Raw genomic sequence first — 20,441 nt, forward strand, 5'->3', positions numbered from 1 at the left:
TGTTAGAAGTTTTTTTACTGGTCTCATCAAGTTTTTGCCACGACTAATATTATGTATTTTTGGGTTAGTGTATCTAAAAACATGGACAATATTAGTAAGAGTTAGGGCTTGAGGGGATACACATAGATTTAGAGATGAGGATGCCGCTGCTCTAAGGGCAATTGTTGTAGTCCCACATTACTTAGGTGATACTGATAGCAACCAAGGCGAGGCCTTATACGCTCTATAACTAAGGCGGGGGCAATATCAATAGCAACCAAGGTTTGTGACTTCAATCACACTCACCGCCTCCAAAAGACTGGCGTGATGAAGAAATCATCCTCCTTAAAAAAATAAAAAATCTAATCTAATATAACGCCTGAGACGATAAGTACAAGTTTCCCATAACAAAGGAGATAAGAATGTAAGAAAAACGAGGGTTACAATAACAGGCTCAGAGGGAAACATTCACAGAAAAATGTGAAAAAGAAACAAAACTGTGAATATCAAGAACAGGTTTAAGAGATCAAATTTAAAGCCTCTTGTTCAGTGACAAACTTTTCCAAGAACGAAGCAAAAAAATCTTTTGTTTAGATAACCCACTAATGGAAGTGAAAATGAAATCTATATAATCAATTCTTACATTATGCTGGCAAATGAGGCAATGATTTCTGAAGAAAACTGCTGTTACAGTAAGATAAAAGCCTAATCTAGTAACCTCTGTTATCGGTAGCCGATCATCAATTGCCTGATACTCTGATAATAGTCAGAGGCGGATAGGGTTTTATTTCTTTGCACCTCTGCCACCATTGAAGATAATACTATACTTCTCTGTTTTCTACTCAGTTCTCTATCAGTTTGTTATAGTCTCACCCATTCATTGGGATCAAAAATTGAATCCGCCAAATCCTCCGCCAGGGAAGCCTCCATCGAAGTGGAAAGTATACTGTTGTCCACCGCCACCAAAGGGGTTGAAACCACCGCCACCACCACCCATTCCCATGTCTTCCATATCTTCACCTCTATCAAATCTCACCCGTTTCTCCTCATCCCCAAGTACCTGTTCATAAGGAGATACCAACATCGACAGGTTATTTACTTATTTCCAAGATCAGAAGATTATATTTCTAAATGAAACTCAACACTTTAAAATAATAGTCTATTATGATAAAATCAGCCGTAAAAGTTAAAATTATGCTGACGGAGGAGACAATGAATCACGAAAATTAAAAGATAATCTAACAGAATTGAATCAGACCTCATATGCAGCAGCAATCTCTCGGAACTTCTCTTCTGCTTCTTCTCTATTATCGACATTTTTATCTGGGTGCCACTGTAAGGCAAGCTTTTTGTAAGCACGCTTAATCTCTGATATAGATGCATGCTTGGAAATTCCTAGAATCTTGTACCAGTCTTTGCGCTTGCTCATCTTTAATGCTTTCTCAGCCTTCATCAGTGCTTCCCGAATATTCATATCCTGAACATTCAACAGAGTTTAGAACAATCACATGGAAGAGAGTTTATGTATAGTTAAGATTAAGGAAATCACAAGAAGGTATAAGATTTATGACAAACCTGAGGGGACTTTTGGGCGGCTGCTTTCAGATCTTCAACAGCTCCCTCCCAATCTTCTGTCAAAAGCTTCGCTTCACCTCTCTAAAAGATAAATTATCCCACCCTTTTAGAAATCAACATTATTATGAAAACCAAATAGTAAGTTAAGATCTAAGAATCTAAAGTGTTAAATGTCATTTGGTTGAATCAAAGCTAATGTAATTTAAATGTACATTCTCAAGGTAGTAATAATAGAAAGGTAACTTGCAAATTTGTTGGACTTAGCAATAAAGGATTGTCCAGATAAATTTAAACTTTAGACCACATGGGCATGTTAGCTTTGATCTCAGATAAGTGGAAGACTGTGAGTGCAAATCATACTAGACAAGCTCTGAATTGAGCAAGTAGAAGCGAGGGCTAACCTGAGCTAAAGCTTCTATTAACTCTTCATCAATCTTAAGTGCTTCAGTGCAACTATCCAATGCCTCTTTCCCACGGCCGAGCTTGACCAACACTTTACATAGGCCAAGATGAAGATGCACATTATAAGCTATGTGGTTGGGGTCCATCTTTAGAGCTGCTTTAAAGTCCTCCACTGCCATTCGCAGCTTACCCTTCCCCGCATTATCTTCTGCCTGTAAGTTACATGCTGATTTAGACATCTAGGTCAAGTTGTATGATACTATTTCCTCAAATGATTATTCTTATTCATAATTTCACCTATACATGAATTCCCGTGGAACTTACACTCTTTGTCTTTTTCAATAGATTTTTCAAAGCAAAATATGCTTTCTTGAGTTCACTGTGTTCCGGGTCTAGCCTTAGACCTTTCTGATAATGCCTGAAGATGATATAAACAACATTACAACCTTAACAAAATAAGATTGATGGTAAAACGGGGAGTAACCATAGCAAATATGATTAGAAGATGATTGCAATACCTTAAGGAAACATCATGATCTGCAAGATAATAGTATGCACGTCCACGGACCAATAGCGCTTCCAGATTGTTCTCATCTTCTTTAAGTATAAATCCAGTCTCTGAGATGGCTCCAGCATAGTCTTTTAATTCTACCAACAGTTTCACTTTTAGCAGTTTAGCCTGCAACAAGTAGAGTTTGGAATTGGGATTACTGCATATGAAAGGGTCAACTGATTCAGCAAACACGAAATTGCCATGAGCAAATAGTACCTTCATGCACGAAGATGAGAAAACAAGAACTACTTTATCAACATATTCCAAAGCTTTGGCAAATTCCTTTGAATCAAAAAGATTGAGTGATGTGGATAAGGCAGTTTGAGCTTGCACCAATTGAGAAAGTTCCTTCTCTGCAGCAGGATTTCCTGGTTTCAGCTCCAGATACTTTTTGTAGTTTTCCTCAGATTCATCATATCTACATCATCCAAAAATCGCCTGAATCAAATAATTTTTCAATCAGAAATTTAAAAATGTGGGATATATCACTCTGTTCTTAATGACTACTACCAAGTGGGAAATTGTGGTATTCTAGTTTGAGATTTAAAGGAAAATCAGTGATGCGTACTTAAGCTAGTAAGTCGTGGGTTAGTTGCAACTTGCAACTACTTAGTTAGGTTGAGAATAGATAGAGCAGGTTACATTACTGCATGGAGTTATTTGTTAGGTTGCATGTTTAAGTTACTTACCATTAAGTTAAGGGGTGCATTAAGTTAGTAGGTATGTTTGTTTAGTTATTATTGAACAATGTGAAGAGGGTAGAGCATATTATCCAGATAGTCTATTCTTCTTGTCTCTAGTCTCCGTTTCTTCTCCATCCTGATTTTTCCCATAATAACCAGTTCTCTAGTTCCAGGCTTCAATCACATAAAAGTGGTGTTTTTCAAATGACACAAATTATGTCATCGAGGTGCTATATAATTCAATGAAGCTAACCCATTGTCCACTCATTTCATTTCTAGCATAGTAGTACACACTAGTTGCAAACACAGCCCATTGGTTTTGTTAAGTCTACAAGGTATCCAAAAATAGCGAAATGATGGTCATTTTTGCTAAAGTAGCAGCACATTAAAAGTCATACTATCACAAGACTGATAAGTTAATCTAGATTAGCATGTATAGACAGGTATTGGATGATCTACTCGCTAAATTTTTTTTAACTAACCATAGTAACATTTTATCACGTTATACTTAAGTTCTGATTATGATTTTACATGTAATTGTTTCACTTGTTTCAGGAATGGAAAATGCTGTTCAAGAAGTTAAAATAAATAATATCATTTTTATAGAAAAAGAAACCTGCACAACTGACGGAGAATGGATGCTCGACGTAAATATGCTTCTGAGAGAGTTGGATCTGCCTCCAGAGCACTATTGAGATCATTTAGTGCCTCACTGTAACGTTTCAATTGTACATTTTCCGCAACTCTCTTAAACAAGTCTGCATCAAATAAACATTATAGCTCATGAAGGGGATCAAATTGATATCTACATAAGTACCACAAAATTAAAATATCAAGTTTCATTTAACTCTACTTTCTTCACCTTTGATACCACTATAACACCCCGTGCCCTGAAAAAGGGCACCAGAGGCGTCCTGGCAATTCACACACGAGACTAAAATCCGGCAGAGTCTCGTCTGTAAATCGAACTGGACACATTCTATCTAAATGTGATATAAGTTTACTTGTTTCAACAACATTCAACCTGAATCAGCTTAGTGCAGATTAAAATAACCACCAACCCTAAATTCCTACCCATTTTAGGAAAGTATAATGAAATTCTTCAGCTAAATTAGCTCAATATTGGGGACCCAAACTACACCACAATCTACTTCCCGTAATCAAGAGTAAAACTAGGTCAAAATCAGATTTTTTTTTTTTTTTTTTTTTTATTTATTCCTGCGGATCCAGATTTCTCAAAATGGAACCAAATTTATAAAACTAAATCACAAAACTGTTAATTCTAAAAAGAATTCAGTCTTCGAATCTGAAGGAAAACCATAGAATAATGCATTTGATGCTGAAGCAATTAAAATAACAGAAAATTAATGGAGGCTAGATCACTGAGGATTGTTAAGATGGATAGGTTTACCTTGACTAGAAACTAAAGGTTGACAGAGGAAGAAGATGAGTACATGATAAATGAGAACCCTCGGATTGAAGAGATCCATTGCCGAAGAACAGCAACCTTCTCACCAAATTCGTAGTATGTTACAAGACAATATCACAATAGAGAGAGAGAAAATGTGAAGGAATTCGATTTTAGAGAGAGAGAGAGAGAAAAAGAGAGATGGTCGAGTTTAGAGAGAGAGGAATTCGATTTTGGGGGTACTCATACTCACGAGTTGGGCGAGTTAAGTAGTTCCACGTTGATTTAACAAATAGGAGATAGCCATGTGGCAGGGTTGGTTGTCCAATGTTTACGTATACCATTTTCCAACGTGGGTTAAAGAAACCTACAGGTTTGAGTCATACTGAGAAAAGGAGGGAAGAAAGAATATATATAAGCACCATTTTTTTAACAAAAAGAATATATAAGCACCACCGTTTTACAAAGAACTCCTTAATTCCGCCTGTTCACTTACAAAATTGGAAAGAAATACTAAAAATAACAGCTTTCAAAACTTTCTTCCTCTCCGTTTTTTTTTCCGGTCATCGTTGAGATTGAACCCTCGCCAGTTCTGGCGAGGGTTCTCCTCTCCCTCTTTCTTCTATGTTTTATTCTCTTCTTGAGCAAAATCAACTTCCACTGAGTAGGGTCTGTTGCAGTTATCTCTATTTCTCCCATTTCATCAAACCCTAGAGAGAGAGACGAGGGTTGAATCCGGTCGACTTATTCTCTCAATCCACCGGTTTCATCTCTAAATCCCAAACCATTTATCACAAATTTACATTTAGTGAGAGAGAGACTGGATTGTACTCCAAAGATTTGGATCTTGGTTCATCTCATACAACCGATTTTGCTATTCAAACAATCAATCATGGTTTATCTCATACAACCGATTTTTCCATTCAAAGAATCGATCACGGTTCATCTCATACAACCAATTTTTCTATTCAAACAATCGATCATGGTTCATCTCATACAACCGATTTTGCTTTTCAACAATCGATCATGATTAGGTGTTAACAGGAAGGGGGTGGTGGTGGTGGTGATGGTGGTGGTGGTGTGGCGACTGCGGCGGTTTTCCGGCGACGCGGCGGTTATACGGTAACGGCGACGGTTATCCGGCAACAAGGCGATTTTCTCCGGTGATGACGGCGGTTTTCCGGCGACAATGGCAGTTTTCCAGCGAAAACAAATGGGGTGGAAATTTAGTATTTTCTTAATTTGTATTTTCAATTATTATTGCTGTACTTTGTCGACCTTTAGGGTCTTTTCATTCACGACCTTTAGGGTCTTTTCATTCTCGACCTTTAGGGTCTTTTTATCGAGTCGGTGTCTAGTCCAATTTCTTTCTCTTCATGAGGTACTTTGCATTTAAAGGTATGTAACTCTCATTAAGTTTTCAGAGGAGAGAAATAAGAATTATCATCCATGTAAATTGTGATTTTTATCACTTATGAAATGAAATGTTTCGCTTGGATTCAAAAAAAAAAAAAAAAAAAAGACTTACAAAATTGGCAGGTCAGTGTTTTGGGGAAGGGAAATTTTATAGCCAATGCCCTATATTGTTATAGGCAATGTTGACAAAGGCAATCCCTAATTTAGGGATAGGCAATGTAGGTTGAGGCAATGCTCCTACCTATGGATAAGTTATCCGCCGGAAATACGTGAAGTTGCCGGCCGATAATTCTGACCGGCAACATTGGAAAATTTTTTTCTCTCTTCCTCTTTGATTGTGTTGAACAGTTTCTACTTTTTGGTGGATTAGATTGAAAATTATATTCTTTTTACCTGTTTAGTCAAGGTGAGATTTGAAGTTATTTGATGATTTGCTCTTGGTTAATGGAATTTGCAGATAAAGAGTTAGAGAGAGAAAATAGGTGAACATCTATCCATGAGGTATTGGTGTTATGAGTGTTCCCAAGTGGTGAATCCAGCAATGGGGTTAGAGATCAAATGTCCATCTTGTGATGGTGGTTTTGTTGAAGAAATGGGTAATACAAATGATGAAGATATAGATCTGGGTAATGACAGAGCTCTCTCACTCTTTGGGTTAGGATCTTGCTTGGAATGTTGGGTATTAGTTCTAGACGCCGTAGATCCAGAAGAGATGATGATGATGATGATGATGATGATGATGATGATGATGAAGAACAAGAGGAAGAAGTAGAAATATTAGGAGAAGCAACCAAACTAAAGAGAGATCTTAGAATGGTTCGACGAAGAAGGAGAAGCTCAGGTGGAAGAAGAAGAGAGAAGATAAAGAAATACAGATGGTTTTTTTTAACTTACCGTCGTCGGCCGGAAATTGTCGTCGGTTGGCACTACCTTGGCCGGAGAAGAAGGGGAGGCATTGCTTCTAACAAAATGTAGTCAATTTGATTTGAATAAATCTTGAAGGCAACATACATTGCCTCTAACAACTGTGGGCATTGCCTATAAAATCACCCTTTGGGGAAATATGCGAAGTTTCTAAGACAATAAGTTTTGAGTGGGAACAATTTTTTTTTGTTTCTTCCAAACGTCGCCCTTTCAATTGTTATTCTTTCTTCTTCTCCTCTCACCTCAACTAGAACTCAGTCAACCTCCACCGAATTCCGACGACTTCCGCCATTAATGTCGGCGATCACCATCAACAAAGTTATTTCTTCTCTCTCCTCTCTCCCTCTCTCACTATCTCACGAAAGTTCCGGCGAAGGGGATCTCCCTTCGCCGGAACTCGTATGGTTTCCAGACGAAGGGTTCCGACCGGAACTGTAACAAAGAAAGAAGGATAAGAAAAGAAGGGAGAGGGAAAGAAGTGAGAAAGAGAGAGAGAGGCAGATAGAGGAGAGAGGAGAGAGGAGAAGAGAGAAAGAGAGAGAGAGAGAGAGAGAGAGAGAGAGAGAGAGAGAGAGAAGAGAGAGCGAGAGAGAAACGACCATTACCGACCGGCACCTTCATTCCGGCGACTCGGGGGGGAGTATTTGATTTGAGTTTTTTTGGTTTTCACCGTCTTCCCCGGAAACTTTTCTGTTTTTTCCAAAACGGTGGCCATTGGTACTCAGGTGTTCTTTGGAAACACGAAAAATTAAAGTAATTTACCTTGTAGTAAAACAAAAATTTGCTTCTAAAAAACAAGACAATAAAATAAAGTTAGTTCGGCAAGACACTTACTTAGAAGTCATTAAGTGGTTAATGTTGTAATGGTAATAATATTGTCCACTTCTTTTTTATCTTCATGGCATTTGATTATCATATAATTATATATCATCCATTAAGTGAAGCTATATTTTATTATAACATCCCAAAGATCAAACTAACCCTCCTGGAGAAAAATAAAAATATAGTTTTACTATAAGCATTATAAGCATCAAAATAACGTATAAATATTGTTTTATCTATATAGGTAACCCACAATGTGTAGTCACACTATGGCGTGTCATATCTCTCGTGACACCTATTGCTCTTCGTGCTTCTTGAGTTGGATCTCAAATTTTGACTTTCATTTTCTCAGCTTCAATCAGAAACAGAAAATCTTCATTTCCATAGGTGTTGAACATATCGTCATTCAATGCATGTTTTCTGATAAAATTATGTAGTGCACGCAGTGTTATAACTATGTTTCTATACTTTCGAAGACTTCGTGACATCATCTTTAAAATTGGGAATCAAGATTTCAGTACACAAAAGCATCTTTCAATAACATTATGTAATGATGAATTTGCGTACTTTAACTGCTCTCTAGCATATCGAGGTACTCTACTACTTCCTCTATAATCATTAAGACGTTATCTTTCTCCCTTGTATATGCTAAGAAACCAGTTGTGTTGAAGTATCCCGAATCAACCAGATAATATTTGGGTTATTTCCCTAATGGCCCCCAACTTTGTGACCAGCTTCCCGCCTGGCCCCCTACTTTACGAGAAATACCCATATGGCCCCCTTCCGTTATAACACCGTCACTCTCTCTCCTCCATCATGTTTTCTCTCTCTGCCAAATCACGCCACATCATCTGTTACGCCACCTCATCACCTTCTCCGACAGAGGTCGCCGGCCGGCCAAATTTCCGGCCGGCGACCTTCAAATATTAAAAAAAAAATATATATATTTTCTCTCTCCTCTCTCTCTCTAGAATTTTTTTTTCCTCACCCTCTCTCTCTCTCTAAAACTCCGGTGAAGGGGTTTCCCTTCGCCGGAGCAAGGTCTGTTCGTGAACAGAACAGCAAGGTCTGTTCGTGAACAGAACAGCAAGGTCTGTTCGTGAACAGAACAGCAAGGTCTGTTCGTGAACAGAACAGCAAGGTCTGTTCGTGAACAGAACAGCAAGGTCTGTTCGTGAACAGAACAGCAAGGTCTGTTCGTGAACAGAACAGCAAGGTCTGTTCGTGAACAGAACATACCTTGCCACGCCTGTTCGTGAACAGTTAATACCTTCAAGGTCGGTTCGTGAACAGAACAGACCTTCAAGGTCGGTTCGTGAACATAACAGATCTGTTCAAGGTCGGTTCGTGAACAGAACAGATTTGTTCACGAACAGACCTAGCTCCGACGAAGGGAAACCCCTTCGCCGGAGTTTTAGAGAGAGAGAGAGGGTGAGAAAAAAAAAGATTTTTTTTTTAATATTTGAAGGTCGCCGGCCGGAAATTTGGCCGGCCGACGACCTCTGCCGGAGAAGGTGATGAAGTGGTGTAACAGATGATGTGGCGTGAGTTGGCAGAGAGAGAAAACATGATGGAGGAGAGAGAGTGACGGTGTTATAACGGAAGGGGGTCATATGGGTATTTCTCGTAAAGTAGGGGGCCAAGCGGGAAGCTGGTCACAAAGTTGTGGGCCATTAGGGAAATAACCCACAATATTTTCTTGTTTAATGATAATCAATTAGAAACTACATAAATATATAAGAAGACATTGCTGATTAATTTAAATTTACCGGTAAGATGATGGGAAAACTTCATTCTTTGATCAGTAATTGTTTTCCTAAACACTCTTGAATCATTGGTCGTGCATTCCCAGCCAGCAACGACATGCGTAAAACATATATCAAATCACATGCACACATGACGCTTTGGGTAGGTAAAGTTTTTCTACCCCAGTATGGTATTTGTGCTTTACTAGCTGGCACTGATGCACTCACATATGTCTCGTCAATTGCACTAATACGATTCTAAAAAAAACAATTTGTCATTAGTATCTAATACTCATAAAACTCATACACATTGTTATATAAGAGATTACCTTAAACCAAGGCCAATACTTCGACACCTTTGTTCCTGATGTGAGGATGTATATTTTGGAAGCAGGATGCACGATAACATATTTCACAAAAACTTACAAATGTCGTTTGTAAGTTTCTTGAGAGGGTTGAAACTTATCTGCAACATTTCGATTGCATTCATTATGTCCCATCGGATATAAGAATATACATAACTGTTCTGCAACACTAACATAACGAGTATCTCTTAAGAGATCATGAAATTTAAGAGCGTCACACAAATCATACAATACATTCGTTTTAATCCTACAAATCATGCAAATTGCTGCCATGATCGACTGGTTTTTTCCTTCTTCTTGTATTTGAGATCGGTCTAAAATCGTCAGATGTACACTTCGATAACAATATTCCAAGACTAAAACCCTTCTTCGCGGGCACTAGATTTGGCTTGCCACAAAGAAGACGAACATCCCTTCTTTTTAAAAAAGAAGGTCATTGGTGTTCTTGAGACCAAATCTGGTCTAGTCCATTATTTATCCATAGAGGACCTTAATGGATGTCCAAAGAAAGAGAGAAAAGATAGATAGAGAAAGTTTGAGGTGATTTTTTTAAAATTTTAATAGACTTGTTATTTGGAGATGTTTTTAAAGAACAAGGTGGTCGATTGTTATTTATTTAAATTTTTGAAATTTGTTATAGGTATCTGGTTGAAAGAGAAAGAAAATAGAGAGGGGAAAGAAATAAAATGGATGTTATTAAAAATATTATAAATTTTAAAAAAATATTAAGAACCTCCTTTAATGGAGGCCCTTTAAAGCTAGAAAGAATAGAATAAGAAGACGATCACGGAGGTAAAGATGAATTATGAATATATACAAAGACAATAGGGACTAAACTAGAAATAAGATAGGAAAAAAGACAAAATGGTAATAGTGGGAAGTTACAATTTAACTTTTTAGTCATGCATAGAAAAACACTAATGGTGTGTTTGGTTGCAGGATTCCTAAGTAGGATTCCTATCAAAAGTGGAATTTGGTAGGAATTATGAATCCTAGGACTCTTGAATCCTAAGGATTCCTAATTCCAAAATTTGTATTTGACCAAAATCCCACCATACCCCCTAGGATTTGCTAGGATTTTGGATTAATGAACCTAAATTTCAAACTTAAAATAAACAAAAAAAATATTTCCTTCTATAAAATCATTATTTTTTTCAAAATCATTATTTTTTTTAAAAATTATATTTTTTCTAAAGACGTTTAAAAATACTCAAATAATAATAAATCATAGGATTCTTAGTTGCCAAACAAACCAAAAAATATTACTTGGATTCATGAATCCCAAGGACTCGTGAATCCGCGGATTCATGATTTCGCCATCCAAACACACCATAAAAAGGGTCATCTCGGTGTTTCTCCTACTTTAGGCGGTCACACAAGAAACTGACTCAACTTTAGGGGCGCCAATTGGGAAACAAACCATAAGATCAATAGAGTTGGCCTTTAAAAAGTCACTTCAATGTTAAACTTATTAAGTTGGATCTCTAAGATGATGTGGCGGTAGTTAAAGATGTTGGGATTTTTCATCATTTATAAACATGAATCAAACATATTATCAAGTCTAAACAATGAAAACATTGCAGGAGTCATATTTGATGAATAGAGAGATGAAACTTAAATAAGTTATTTACTTGAATCATTCGAAGTCATGATGATGATGATGAAGTAAATTCTTCTAAACCTAGAGAGATCTCTTTTGTAACTTTGTCTGAACGAGAAGAGAACAAAATCAGAGTCGTGTCTCTCTGGTTCAGGAATTTGTCTATTTATTCACGAGAACTTCCAATCAGTTATTGGAAGTTACCAAACTTATTACTATTGGAAGTTCCCAAAATTATTACTAAAGAGCCTATCATTCTTTAGTAATAATACTTAAGGGCTTTCCACAATACATATCTACAATATGCCCCCCACACAATGTAGCTAATATTAAATAGGTCTATATGATAATTAATTAGACCACTAAGGACCCTTGATCGAAATAACCAATGTATTATATATTATAAGTCTCCATATTAAGTCCACATAATCATTAGTGTTGAAAAATACTAACAAAATAACCATGTTTGAACTTACAAGATGAAACTTACAAATAAGGTGTCTTCTCGAACTATGTTTAATTTTCAAACTTATCGTTTTTACTATTTAAACCAATAGAAATCAAACCCTCTGTATCTTTATAACTAATTATTTTTTTAATAAAATAACAATGTCATATAAGTAAGCATAATTACTGTTGATTTTTGCAGTGGAGATACAAAATAATATGATTCATGGAAGAGTATATATAAAAACTCTTTTATTTTTATGGAATTATTTTGATACCAAATACAACCGTAGCTTATTATAGTTGATGGGGCTGGATTTAAGATCACGTTTAGATAATTTCCGTTTTCTTTAATATGACCATCTTATTAGGAGCATCTTCAATTCAATACTAAAAAAAAAACTCAAATTGTACTGTGTGTCAAGTTTCGATTATAATTCTATTTCTTATATGACACTCTTGAGATTCTCAATTCAAATAGCATCTCCAATGCAACACTCTAAAAACTTACACATTACTTAGTTGTCAATGCAACACTCTAAAAACTTACACATTACTTAGTTGTCATTTCCTAGATGTGTAGTTTTCGTATATAATATTGAGAAGACAATTGTGATCATCACACAAAATCTCAAATATTGAATTTCGTCTAGAGACACCTTAGAGTATCTTCAATGCAACACTAGTGCCACATATGGTTTTTAGAGTTTTCCCTTAAAAACTCTCTCACTCAATTTGGATCTCTAATATGATGTGACGGTAGTTAAATAGAGATCAGAAAATTAGGCCAAATACCCAATTTTAAACTATTTTTAGTTTAAGACCCAAAATTTGTTTTTGCTAAAAACTCAAATATTTGTAATTTATTTGGTTAGAAACCCTATATTTTTTGTAAAGGGGTCGCAAGATGTTGCGAAGTTGTTGCGGGCTTTGCCAAGATATTGTAAGGTGTTGCAAGGCGCTCCAAAGCTGTTGTACATCGGTTGCAAAGTTGTTGCAAGGAGCTCCAAAGTTGTCGCAAGGCATTGCAAGGCGCTCCAAAGTTGTCGCAAGGCGTTGCAAAGTTGTCGCAAAATGTTGCAAAGTTGTCGCAAGGCGTTCCAAAGCTGTCGCAAAGTGTTGCAAAATAAAAAAAAAGTACTCAAGGAGCTGAAGACTAAAAAAAAGTGACTGGTCTTTTTTAACCAAATTCCAAATTTTTAAGGAGTTTTGGCCAAATTTCCCACATTAAAAATTTAGGCTTTGGTTAAAAGGATTTTTTAACTTTTTATAGGCTTCAGCTCCCTGTGGCATTTTTATAAATTATCGAACAGAGTAAAAAGATGAAACCGACCTTATTGGCCAAAACACAATAGTTTGCATTGCTTTGCAATCTGGTTTGCAAAACTTTGCAACTTCGTTGCAAATATTTTTTTGAAAAATAATCACAACATATTCACATGTTTGGTTAAATCTTTTTAATAGGCGTCGAAGATGACCGAAACATTAAAATAAAAAATATGCAACTTTGATGTTTCTTTTGAAATGTTGGTGTTCCCGCTTAATCATCCGAAATCAAAGAAGGATCAAACTGGTTATCATTGAATACTTAATACAAATTTGTAATTTATCAAAATGTAACACACATGGTGTACATAAATGAGTTCCTTTGCATTGAAGGTTATACAATTGTGTCTAAGAGTAATTTAATTTCCATCTAAGTTGCAAAATGATTCCAAAGCTGTTGATGACTTTCCAATGAGTTTGTAGTGATATGTGAATTGGTTGGTAGAGCCCTCCAGTGACTTTTGCAGAGCTTTGCAATAACTAGTAAAGTATTTTCTATCTAATTCGAAAAAGGTTTCCAAAGCTTTGCAAGAGCTTGCAACAAGTTTGCAGTGCTTTGCGATGAGTTTGGACTACTTTGCAATGAGTTTGCACTGCTTTGCATTGAGTCTGAGTGTTTTGCAATGCTTGCAACAAGTTTGAAGTGCTTTGCACTACTTTGCAATGAGTTTGCACTGCTTTGCAATAGCTATAGCCACCAACATTTTGTTCAACTACCACAAAATAATTAGAAGTTCAAATTACTTTTGTATGTATAGAATTGTTAAAACAATTAAAATAATAAATCAATAAGTATATTTATACCTTGAACAGAAGATTTTGCTTTTATTTATCAATAGAAATTAAAAAAATTTCTCTCTAGAATTTTATTGAAAAAACTAGTTGAAAACCCCAAAAATTCAAGGTCCGACAACCAATAAAGAGATTCAAACAACCGATACAGAGAGTCAAACACCTAAACCTAAAATAAATTGATGATTTGATGGTAAAAAATCGACGCAATCTTCACTTTCTCTCTGAACTACGCTTGGAAGGAGAACTCAAAATTCCAATCTTAATTTTTCTGTAATTTTGGGTTAAAGAAGGGGTATTTTCGGTATTGAAAATTTGTGTGCGTTTAAAATTGTTCTTCGGGTGCATTTCTAAACTCTCTATTGTGCCTAGAAGGACAAAAAGTTACTTTGTCTTTTCAAAGAAAAAACATAATATTCAGACCAATAGAAATCAAGTCTTCATATATCTTCAAAATAAATAAAAATCTCTTTACAAAATTATCATGCCGCATAAGTAAAAAAAACAACTTTAGACTTTTGTTAGAGACGTACAAAAAATAGAGAATCTATATCTTGTCACAGAGGAATGAGAATCTCAATTCAGATTTGACAAATAAGACTAATTGATTTTTTTTTAGAGTTTTGCATTGGAGGTGCTCTAAGAATCAAATGACACCTCATAATCTTAAGACTCAAATTGAATTTTGTATTGTAGCCCGATAAATTTTTTGTAAAAGAACTATAAAAAAATCCTAGAATAGAAGGAGAGATTTCAATTTGAGTCTTGCATTGGATATGGTCCAAGGGATGGGGTATGATAATACTCTCATGCTTACATATTAGAATCTAACTCGTATGTATGTCCATAGAATATGTTCAATTAGATTTCACATAAAAATGTAATTGGATAAGTTTTACCTTCTTGTTTGCCTTTCTTCTTCATGTTAAACTCCTAAAATTATCCACACAAAAATAATAACAAAACTCAAAAATAGGCGCAAAACATGCGCATAAATCAATGTCATTACAAAGTTGAAATCACATGCACAAATCTAATATAATTGAAAATATCGTAACAAATACACATATAAGTGATAATGTGATATCATAGATGATGTATATACTTAGTTCTGTACAAATAGAAAATGTATTGAATGACTACACATTCACATTATCAAGTAAAATTTTATTACATACCAAGTTCTCGATCCAAATTAAATAACACACCCACTTGGTAGATTTCAAAATTCCAAACCCCGTATCCTTGTCTTAGTTCATCATATGCTAATATGTCATGAAGAGTAAGGTCAAATTTATAATTGTTGAGAATTACTTATAGGGATAACATATGAAAACAAATAATTTGCATATCCAGTTCATCAACTTTGTTATTGATCAGGCCAGAGCACAGAGGTACATTTACACACCAAATAAACCACATATTGATACGCATGAGGCGTCAAATAGAACTAAATGAAATTACACGAAATTACAGATATTCAGATCTTAAACCTAAAGAATAAAACACTGATAAACAGAGTCTCCTCGAAGCCCAAATGAAAATCAAAGATTTTTGTGTCAGTCCACGGTCTATTTTAAAAATAACTTTTAGTGAATTTCATAACGTATTCAGTCTAGTATGTAAATCATACGTATTACAATTACAAACATGGAACTCCACCCCATACCAATAAATCATTTATTAATATGTAACGTAGTGAATTTTATATTAGAATGTTTTCTAGCTAGCATGGGCGATCTACGCAATTTTCTAGGACAGTTCATATAAACCTAATCAACTACTTTTTTTTTTTCGATATTCTGACATATATATATATATTATTATTAATTTGAACTTTAAAATAAGAAATGCAGTACATTATCACGAGAGGAGATTCTAGATAAAATACATTTCTCCCTTTTAAAAAAAAAAAGAAAAAAAAACAGAATAATAACAAAACAGCAAAAACAAATAAAGAACTAGAGTCATACCAACCAAGACTTAAATCCCAATCGTTGATTGTTGACTGTTGCCGTTTCTTTTAGAAGTTGACCATTGGTCAGCGGAATCAAGACTGAGAAATACCCACCAACTAAATATTCTTTTTTCTTTTTTTCACTGCATGACCTACCTCCTTTGCCACCCGTGAGCTCTCTCTCTCTCTATCTTGTCTTTCTTATGATCAGTTTCATCATCATTGTTTTGTACAAAGACAAGATGATGATAATGTACGACCTAGTCAGATGACTTGGAAGTGATAAGACACATTCATCTTTTTGCTGAAATAATAAGATTCGAACTCTAGTATATCTTCTGTATACTGGCAGATGTTACCACTCAGCTAAAGTGACTTGTTTATAATCATCAATGACTTCCGCTATTATATCGATTCAACTGATGATGATGATCCATAGATGTAGTACTCGCCATTGAAGCAGCAAATTTCACTAGCTCGTGTGGTGACAATGAAGGATGATTATTATTAGGACGATGATGATAACTTCCATTGTTATTGAGTTGTACTCCTACTCCAAGAAAATCTCTTGTTAAACTATGATCAACCATACCCGATGGGTTTTGATCTGTACTTGGATGAAGTTTCTTCTGTTTATTCAATAATGAAGATTGACTTTCTTGATCACCAGGAACTACTCCAGTAGACATTATCAAATGTTCAAGATTGTTTTGATCTGTATCGTTTAACGAACTTAAATTCATCAACCCATTAAACATACCATTTGGATTCATCAATTGGTTTAAGTTCTGATGGTCATGATTTCTAGTCTGGGAATTGAAACAAGTTGTATCTGAAGAAGATGAACTTATAACTGCTCCAGCAAATCCGCCGATAAATGAAGGACTACTTCTTGTAGCTCCTAATTGAGCTGCTTTTTGTAGAAGTGCGGTAGCCGACATATGATGAATAGCAGATGATGATGTTGTTGTTGGTGATGTCTGGTTTTGATTTGAATATAAAGAAGGGAAACTAGTTTCCACCATTAATCCTGCTTCTTTACCATTACTGTTCTTGTTGTTGTTGTTGATGTTATCTTCTTCCTTGTTTAATCCTTGTGACGAATTCGATAAAGAAAGATTAATACCTGTTGATCCTTCAATACATCTGTTCATCCATTGTGTCGAAATACATCCAGGGTAATCAACCATTGATGCGGAGGAACCGAACAAGTTATTCGCGGAAGCCATTTGTGAAAACTGATCATGTGGAAACCCTCCTCCATTTGATGATTTTGATGCTAAAAATGAATCAGGACTAACAACATTAACCATTTGATCCATGGGTGTGTTAAGTTGGGTATTGGATTGATGATTTAGCCATAGTGACAATCTAGGTTTTGTTTCTTCGGTATGATTATGAATATCAAGCGGGTTCATTAATCCGTTTGGATTCGTATAATCCGATCTAACATTAATCGGACAAAATTGAGAACCATTTTCTAAATCTAGCCCTTGTCCATTGTTCATTGCATGTAAGAAACCGCCTGATTCATGAGGGCTAACTATCCTTCTAGCACTGTCGGTAATGAGGGGAGAATGACCTGTTCTAAAACTCAAATTATTTTTCGATAACATTGTTGGATTGAATCTCGCACTTTCTTCTGCTAAAGCATCACAAAACGCTCTATGGGTGATAAAGCTATCCTTCCTGCTCAAATCAAACAAAATATTTATAATTATACAAGTAATAATCTTCATATAGAAAAGAAAATAAACAACCTCCTCTAAAATCACTTGAGATATTATACATTCATGCATTTTCTAAAGTTCACTAACTTAGATTGCATTTAATTTGAGATCTATATAGAAAAAGGAACAAAAAGGTAGTTCATGAAACCCTAGATATATAGCAAGCTAGGTAGCTAGCTAGTACATGAGCATTTATTACTTTCATAACGTAAATTATTAAAACCTAAAAGTGGCAATAGAGGGATCTAAAGAAAGAGAGAAAGTGAGAAAAAAAATTGAGAGAGAAGATAATCAAACCTAGAGAAGAGTGTCCCACAATCACATTTATACTCTTTAGTACCACAAATTTTAGAGTGAGCTTTCCAATCAGATTGAACTGCATATTTCTTTGAACATTTTTCACATTTCCATTTCTTTTCTCCATGTTTTCTACTAAAATGTTTCTTAACTCCTGTTAGGTCACCTAAAGCTCTTGATGGATCATGATGAACACAATTTTTCTCTGGACAAATATAAACTTTCTTTCTAATCTCTTTACTTGATCTTTGTTTAAGCTTCCATGGTAAATTATGACCTCTTCTATGAAGTTGTAAATTTTGATCTCTTTGAAAACCCTTGTTACAAATCTCACATAAGAATCTATTTGTTGCCATAAGTGATTTTGGTGATAAAGCTATAACTTCAGCATCTGGATCTGCTTCGAGAAACGAGAGAGAAAAGCGAGAGCTAGGGTTAGAGAGTTATAGCGAGAGAGAAGTTATATGATTGATTAATCATCAAGTGCATGTGATTATACATACCTGGTGTTCCTGGTAGATTTCTCTTCTTCTTAACAACAGGATTACCTTGATCAGAATTAGGGTTTGGATGAGATGAATTTTTTTCTTGATTAGGAAACCCTCTTAGAGAAGAAGGAACGGAAACTGGAAATCCGTCACCAGGTCCAGACATCATCATCTACCTATCTACATCATCATCAAAATTCATTTCTTGAATTAGTTACAATTTAAACAAGACTTTGGGTAGATACCAAACTACACAACAAAATTTAACCTAATTAAACAAAACAAAGACATATACATGAATTTAAACACACAAAAAGAAAGAAAATATTACAAACAGATAAATCCAGTATCATATATTATGATGTTTCGATCCTGCCAAAAAACCCAAAGTCGAAAAACTACATATATCAAAATATAAAACCCTAGCTAGAGCTAGAACTAGAAGATCTTGTAAATAGTGAGAGAGATTTTGTTTACCTTTGTTTGAATCTCAGGAGAAGAACAAACAACTACTACAAACCAATACTCAGAAAAGCTTAAAAGGAATATTTCTTCAGTTCTCTTATCTCTTTCTCTCTCTCTAAAACTCTCTCTCTAGTCTCTACCTTCTTCCTTATCTTTCACGGCTTTGTCAAAGTCGGTCAGCCATAGATAACTATTCTTACATGGTCCACCACCTCACCTCATTGCTGTCTCTCTAACTTTCACTCTCTCTCTCTCTCTACACTTGTAATTTAACTAGTGAAAGGTACTTACTGCACAGAATTGTCTTATATGTTGTCTGGTTTTCTTTTTCCTCCCCTAGGGTTAGGTTTATTTTGAATTTTTAAATTTTGAAAAGTTTTGGAGAAAAAGGAGATATTTTTTGTTGAATTTTGGAGTAATAATGAAAAGTTACTTACCTTTTTACCTCTACTCTATCAATGATTAATTTCATAATTACTTTGTAATAAGATACTGTTTTCACAATTAATCATGCAATCCAGCCAAAGGATAGATAAGAATCCATGCAGTAGATTTAGAGAGAGAAAGGAGAGAGAGTAGAGTAGAGAGAGAGAAAGATATTCTTCTCATCTCATCATGTGGGCTTTTTACCAGACTCTGACTAGGGTGAATCCGTGATACCATGGCTGCTGACGTGTGTGGGACCCACTATACTGCCACGGTGCTTTTCAGACAATCAGCTGTACAAGATAGGTGGCAGTAAAACAGTGTTACCGTTACATTTGATGACGATTTTTTTGTTACCTATAAACAACCGTGATGGTATGTATGCCTTCCATTAATCACCTCTAGGTAGGGATGGGAAAACGGTCCACGAGTCCGAATTCGTCAACAAACCACCCATGCTCGATGTGTCCGTGAGTGTTCGGTGTTCGGTGTCCGATACAGGCAATACCTGTTCGGACCGTCAAGTTTAGTTGGACGGGCACAGACAAAAGGTTCTAAGCGGTCTTTCGTCCGTATAAGTCCGACCGATTGGTATTTTCGACTTATTTAGACATTTTCATCATATATAGATAGTTATAATAAATAAATATAATTGACATTTTGACTACACACTTACACGTATGTGCATGGAAAGAATACGTTTCTTATTTATAAAGCTTTATATCTCTTTCATCTCAAAGAGTTTACAATGTGGACTTTGTTACCGTTACAAAATAAGTTTTCGTATCCACATTTTAATCCCACATCAGTAGTGATAACGAAAAAAGTGGTTGAGGATTCTCAAAAAGAGTTGAGGGAGAGACCACTCTTGATTAGGCTATGTTTATGGGCTTTGCTTGGGTTAAATCCTAATGAGTATCTTTCGTGGGCACTCACGCAAAAAAAAATATGCCCGAGTCCGACCGGTCAGGTACCCGAATTGCCTGATAATTTAGGTGGGCACAAACAGGCAACAAACCAACCAAATTTTGTCAAGTGCTC

At 35.6% G+C, this 20,441-nt stretch overlaps 2 protein-coding genes and 1 pseudogene across 5 annotated transcripts; all 3 read right to left on the reverse strand.

The window, feature by feature from the left end:
• Positions 1 to 483: 483 nt before the first annotated feature.
• P58IPK (DnaJ P58IPK-like protein) lies at positions 484 to 4,853 on the reverse strand. The gene is made up of 9 exons (XM_086659927.1): positions 4,604 to 4,853; positions 3,809 to 3,950; positions 2,726 to 2,927; positions 2,475 to 2,635; positions 2,281 to 2,374; positions 1,956 to 2,168; positions 1,555 to 1,635; positions 1,238 to 1,456; positions 484 to 1,039 (listed from the first exon to the last, which is right to left on the reverse strand). The coding sequence occupies exons 1-9, from the start codon at positions 4,680 to 4,682 to the stop codon at positions 866 to 868; spliced, it is 1,365 nt and encodes a 454-aa protein (XP_086516053.1). The 5' UTR covers positions 4,683 to 4,853; the 3' UTR covers positions 484 to 865.
• Positions 4,854 to 8,088: 3,235 nt separating this feature from the next.
• Positions 8,089 to 10,145, reverse strand: LOC147558302 (uncharacterized; annotated as a pseudogene).
• Positions 10,146 to 15,857: 5,712 nt separating this feature from the next.
• On the reverse strand, positions 15,858 to 19,593 carry LOC147558303 (zinc finger protein JACKDAW-like). 4 transcript variants are annotated; one of them, XM_086659930.1, is made up of 4 exons: positions 18,987 to 19,593; positions 18,525 to 18,689; positions 18,022 to 18,418; positions 15,858 to 17,683 (listed from the first exon to the last, which is right to left on the reverse strand). In XM_086659930.1, exons 2-4 carry the CDS (start codon positions 18,679 to 18,681, stop codon positions 16,384 to 16,386), a joined length of 1,854 nt encoding a protein of 617 aa, XP_086516056.1. In that variant the 5' UTR covers positions 18,682 to 18,689; positions 18,987 to 19,593; the 3' UTR covers positions 15,858 to 16,383. The 4 variants fall into 4 exon arrangements, with proteins under 4 accessions (XP_086516056.1, XP_086516054.1, XP_086516057.1 ...); XM_086659928.1 differs by having other exon boundaries at positions 18,022 to 18,421; positions 18,987 to 19,591; XM_086659931.1 differs by having other exon boundaries at positions 18,525 to 18,685; positions 18,987 to 19,586.
• Between the last annotated feature and the right edge of the window lie 848 nt (positions 19,594 to 20,441).

Source organism: Eschscholzia californica, unplaced genomic scaffold (genome assembly GCF_041429995.1).
Source record: "Eschscholzia californica isolate CP2 unplaced genomic scaffold, dmEscCali1.0.p SCAF_2, whole genome shotgun sequence".
Classification (NCBI taxonomy): domain Eukaryota; kingdom Viridiplantae; phylum Streptophyta; class Magnoliopsida; order Ranunculales; family Papaveraceae; genus Eschscholzia; species Eschscholzia californica.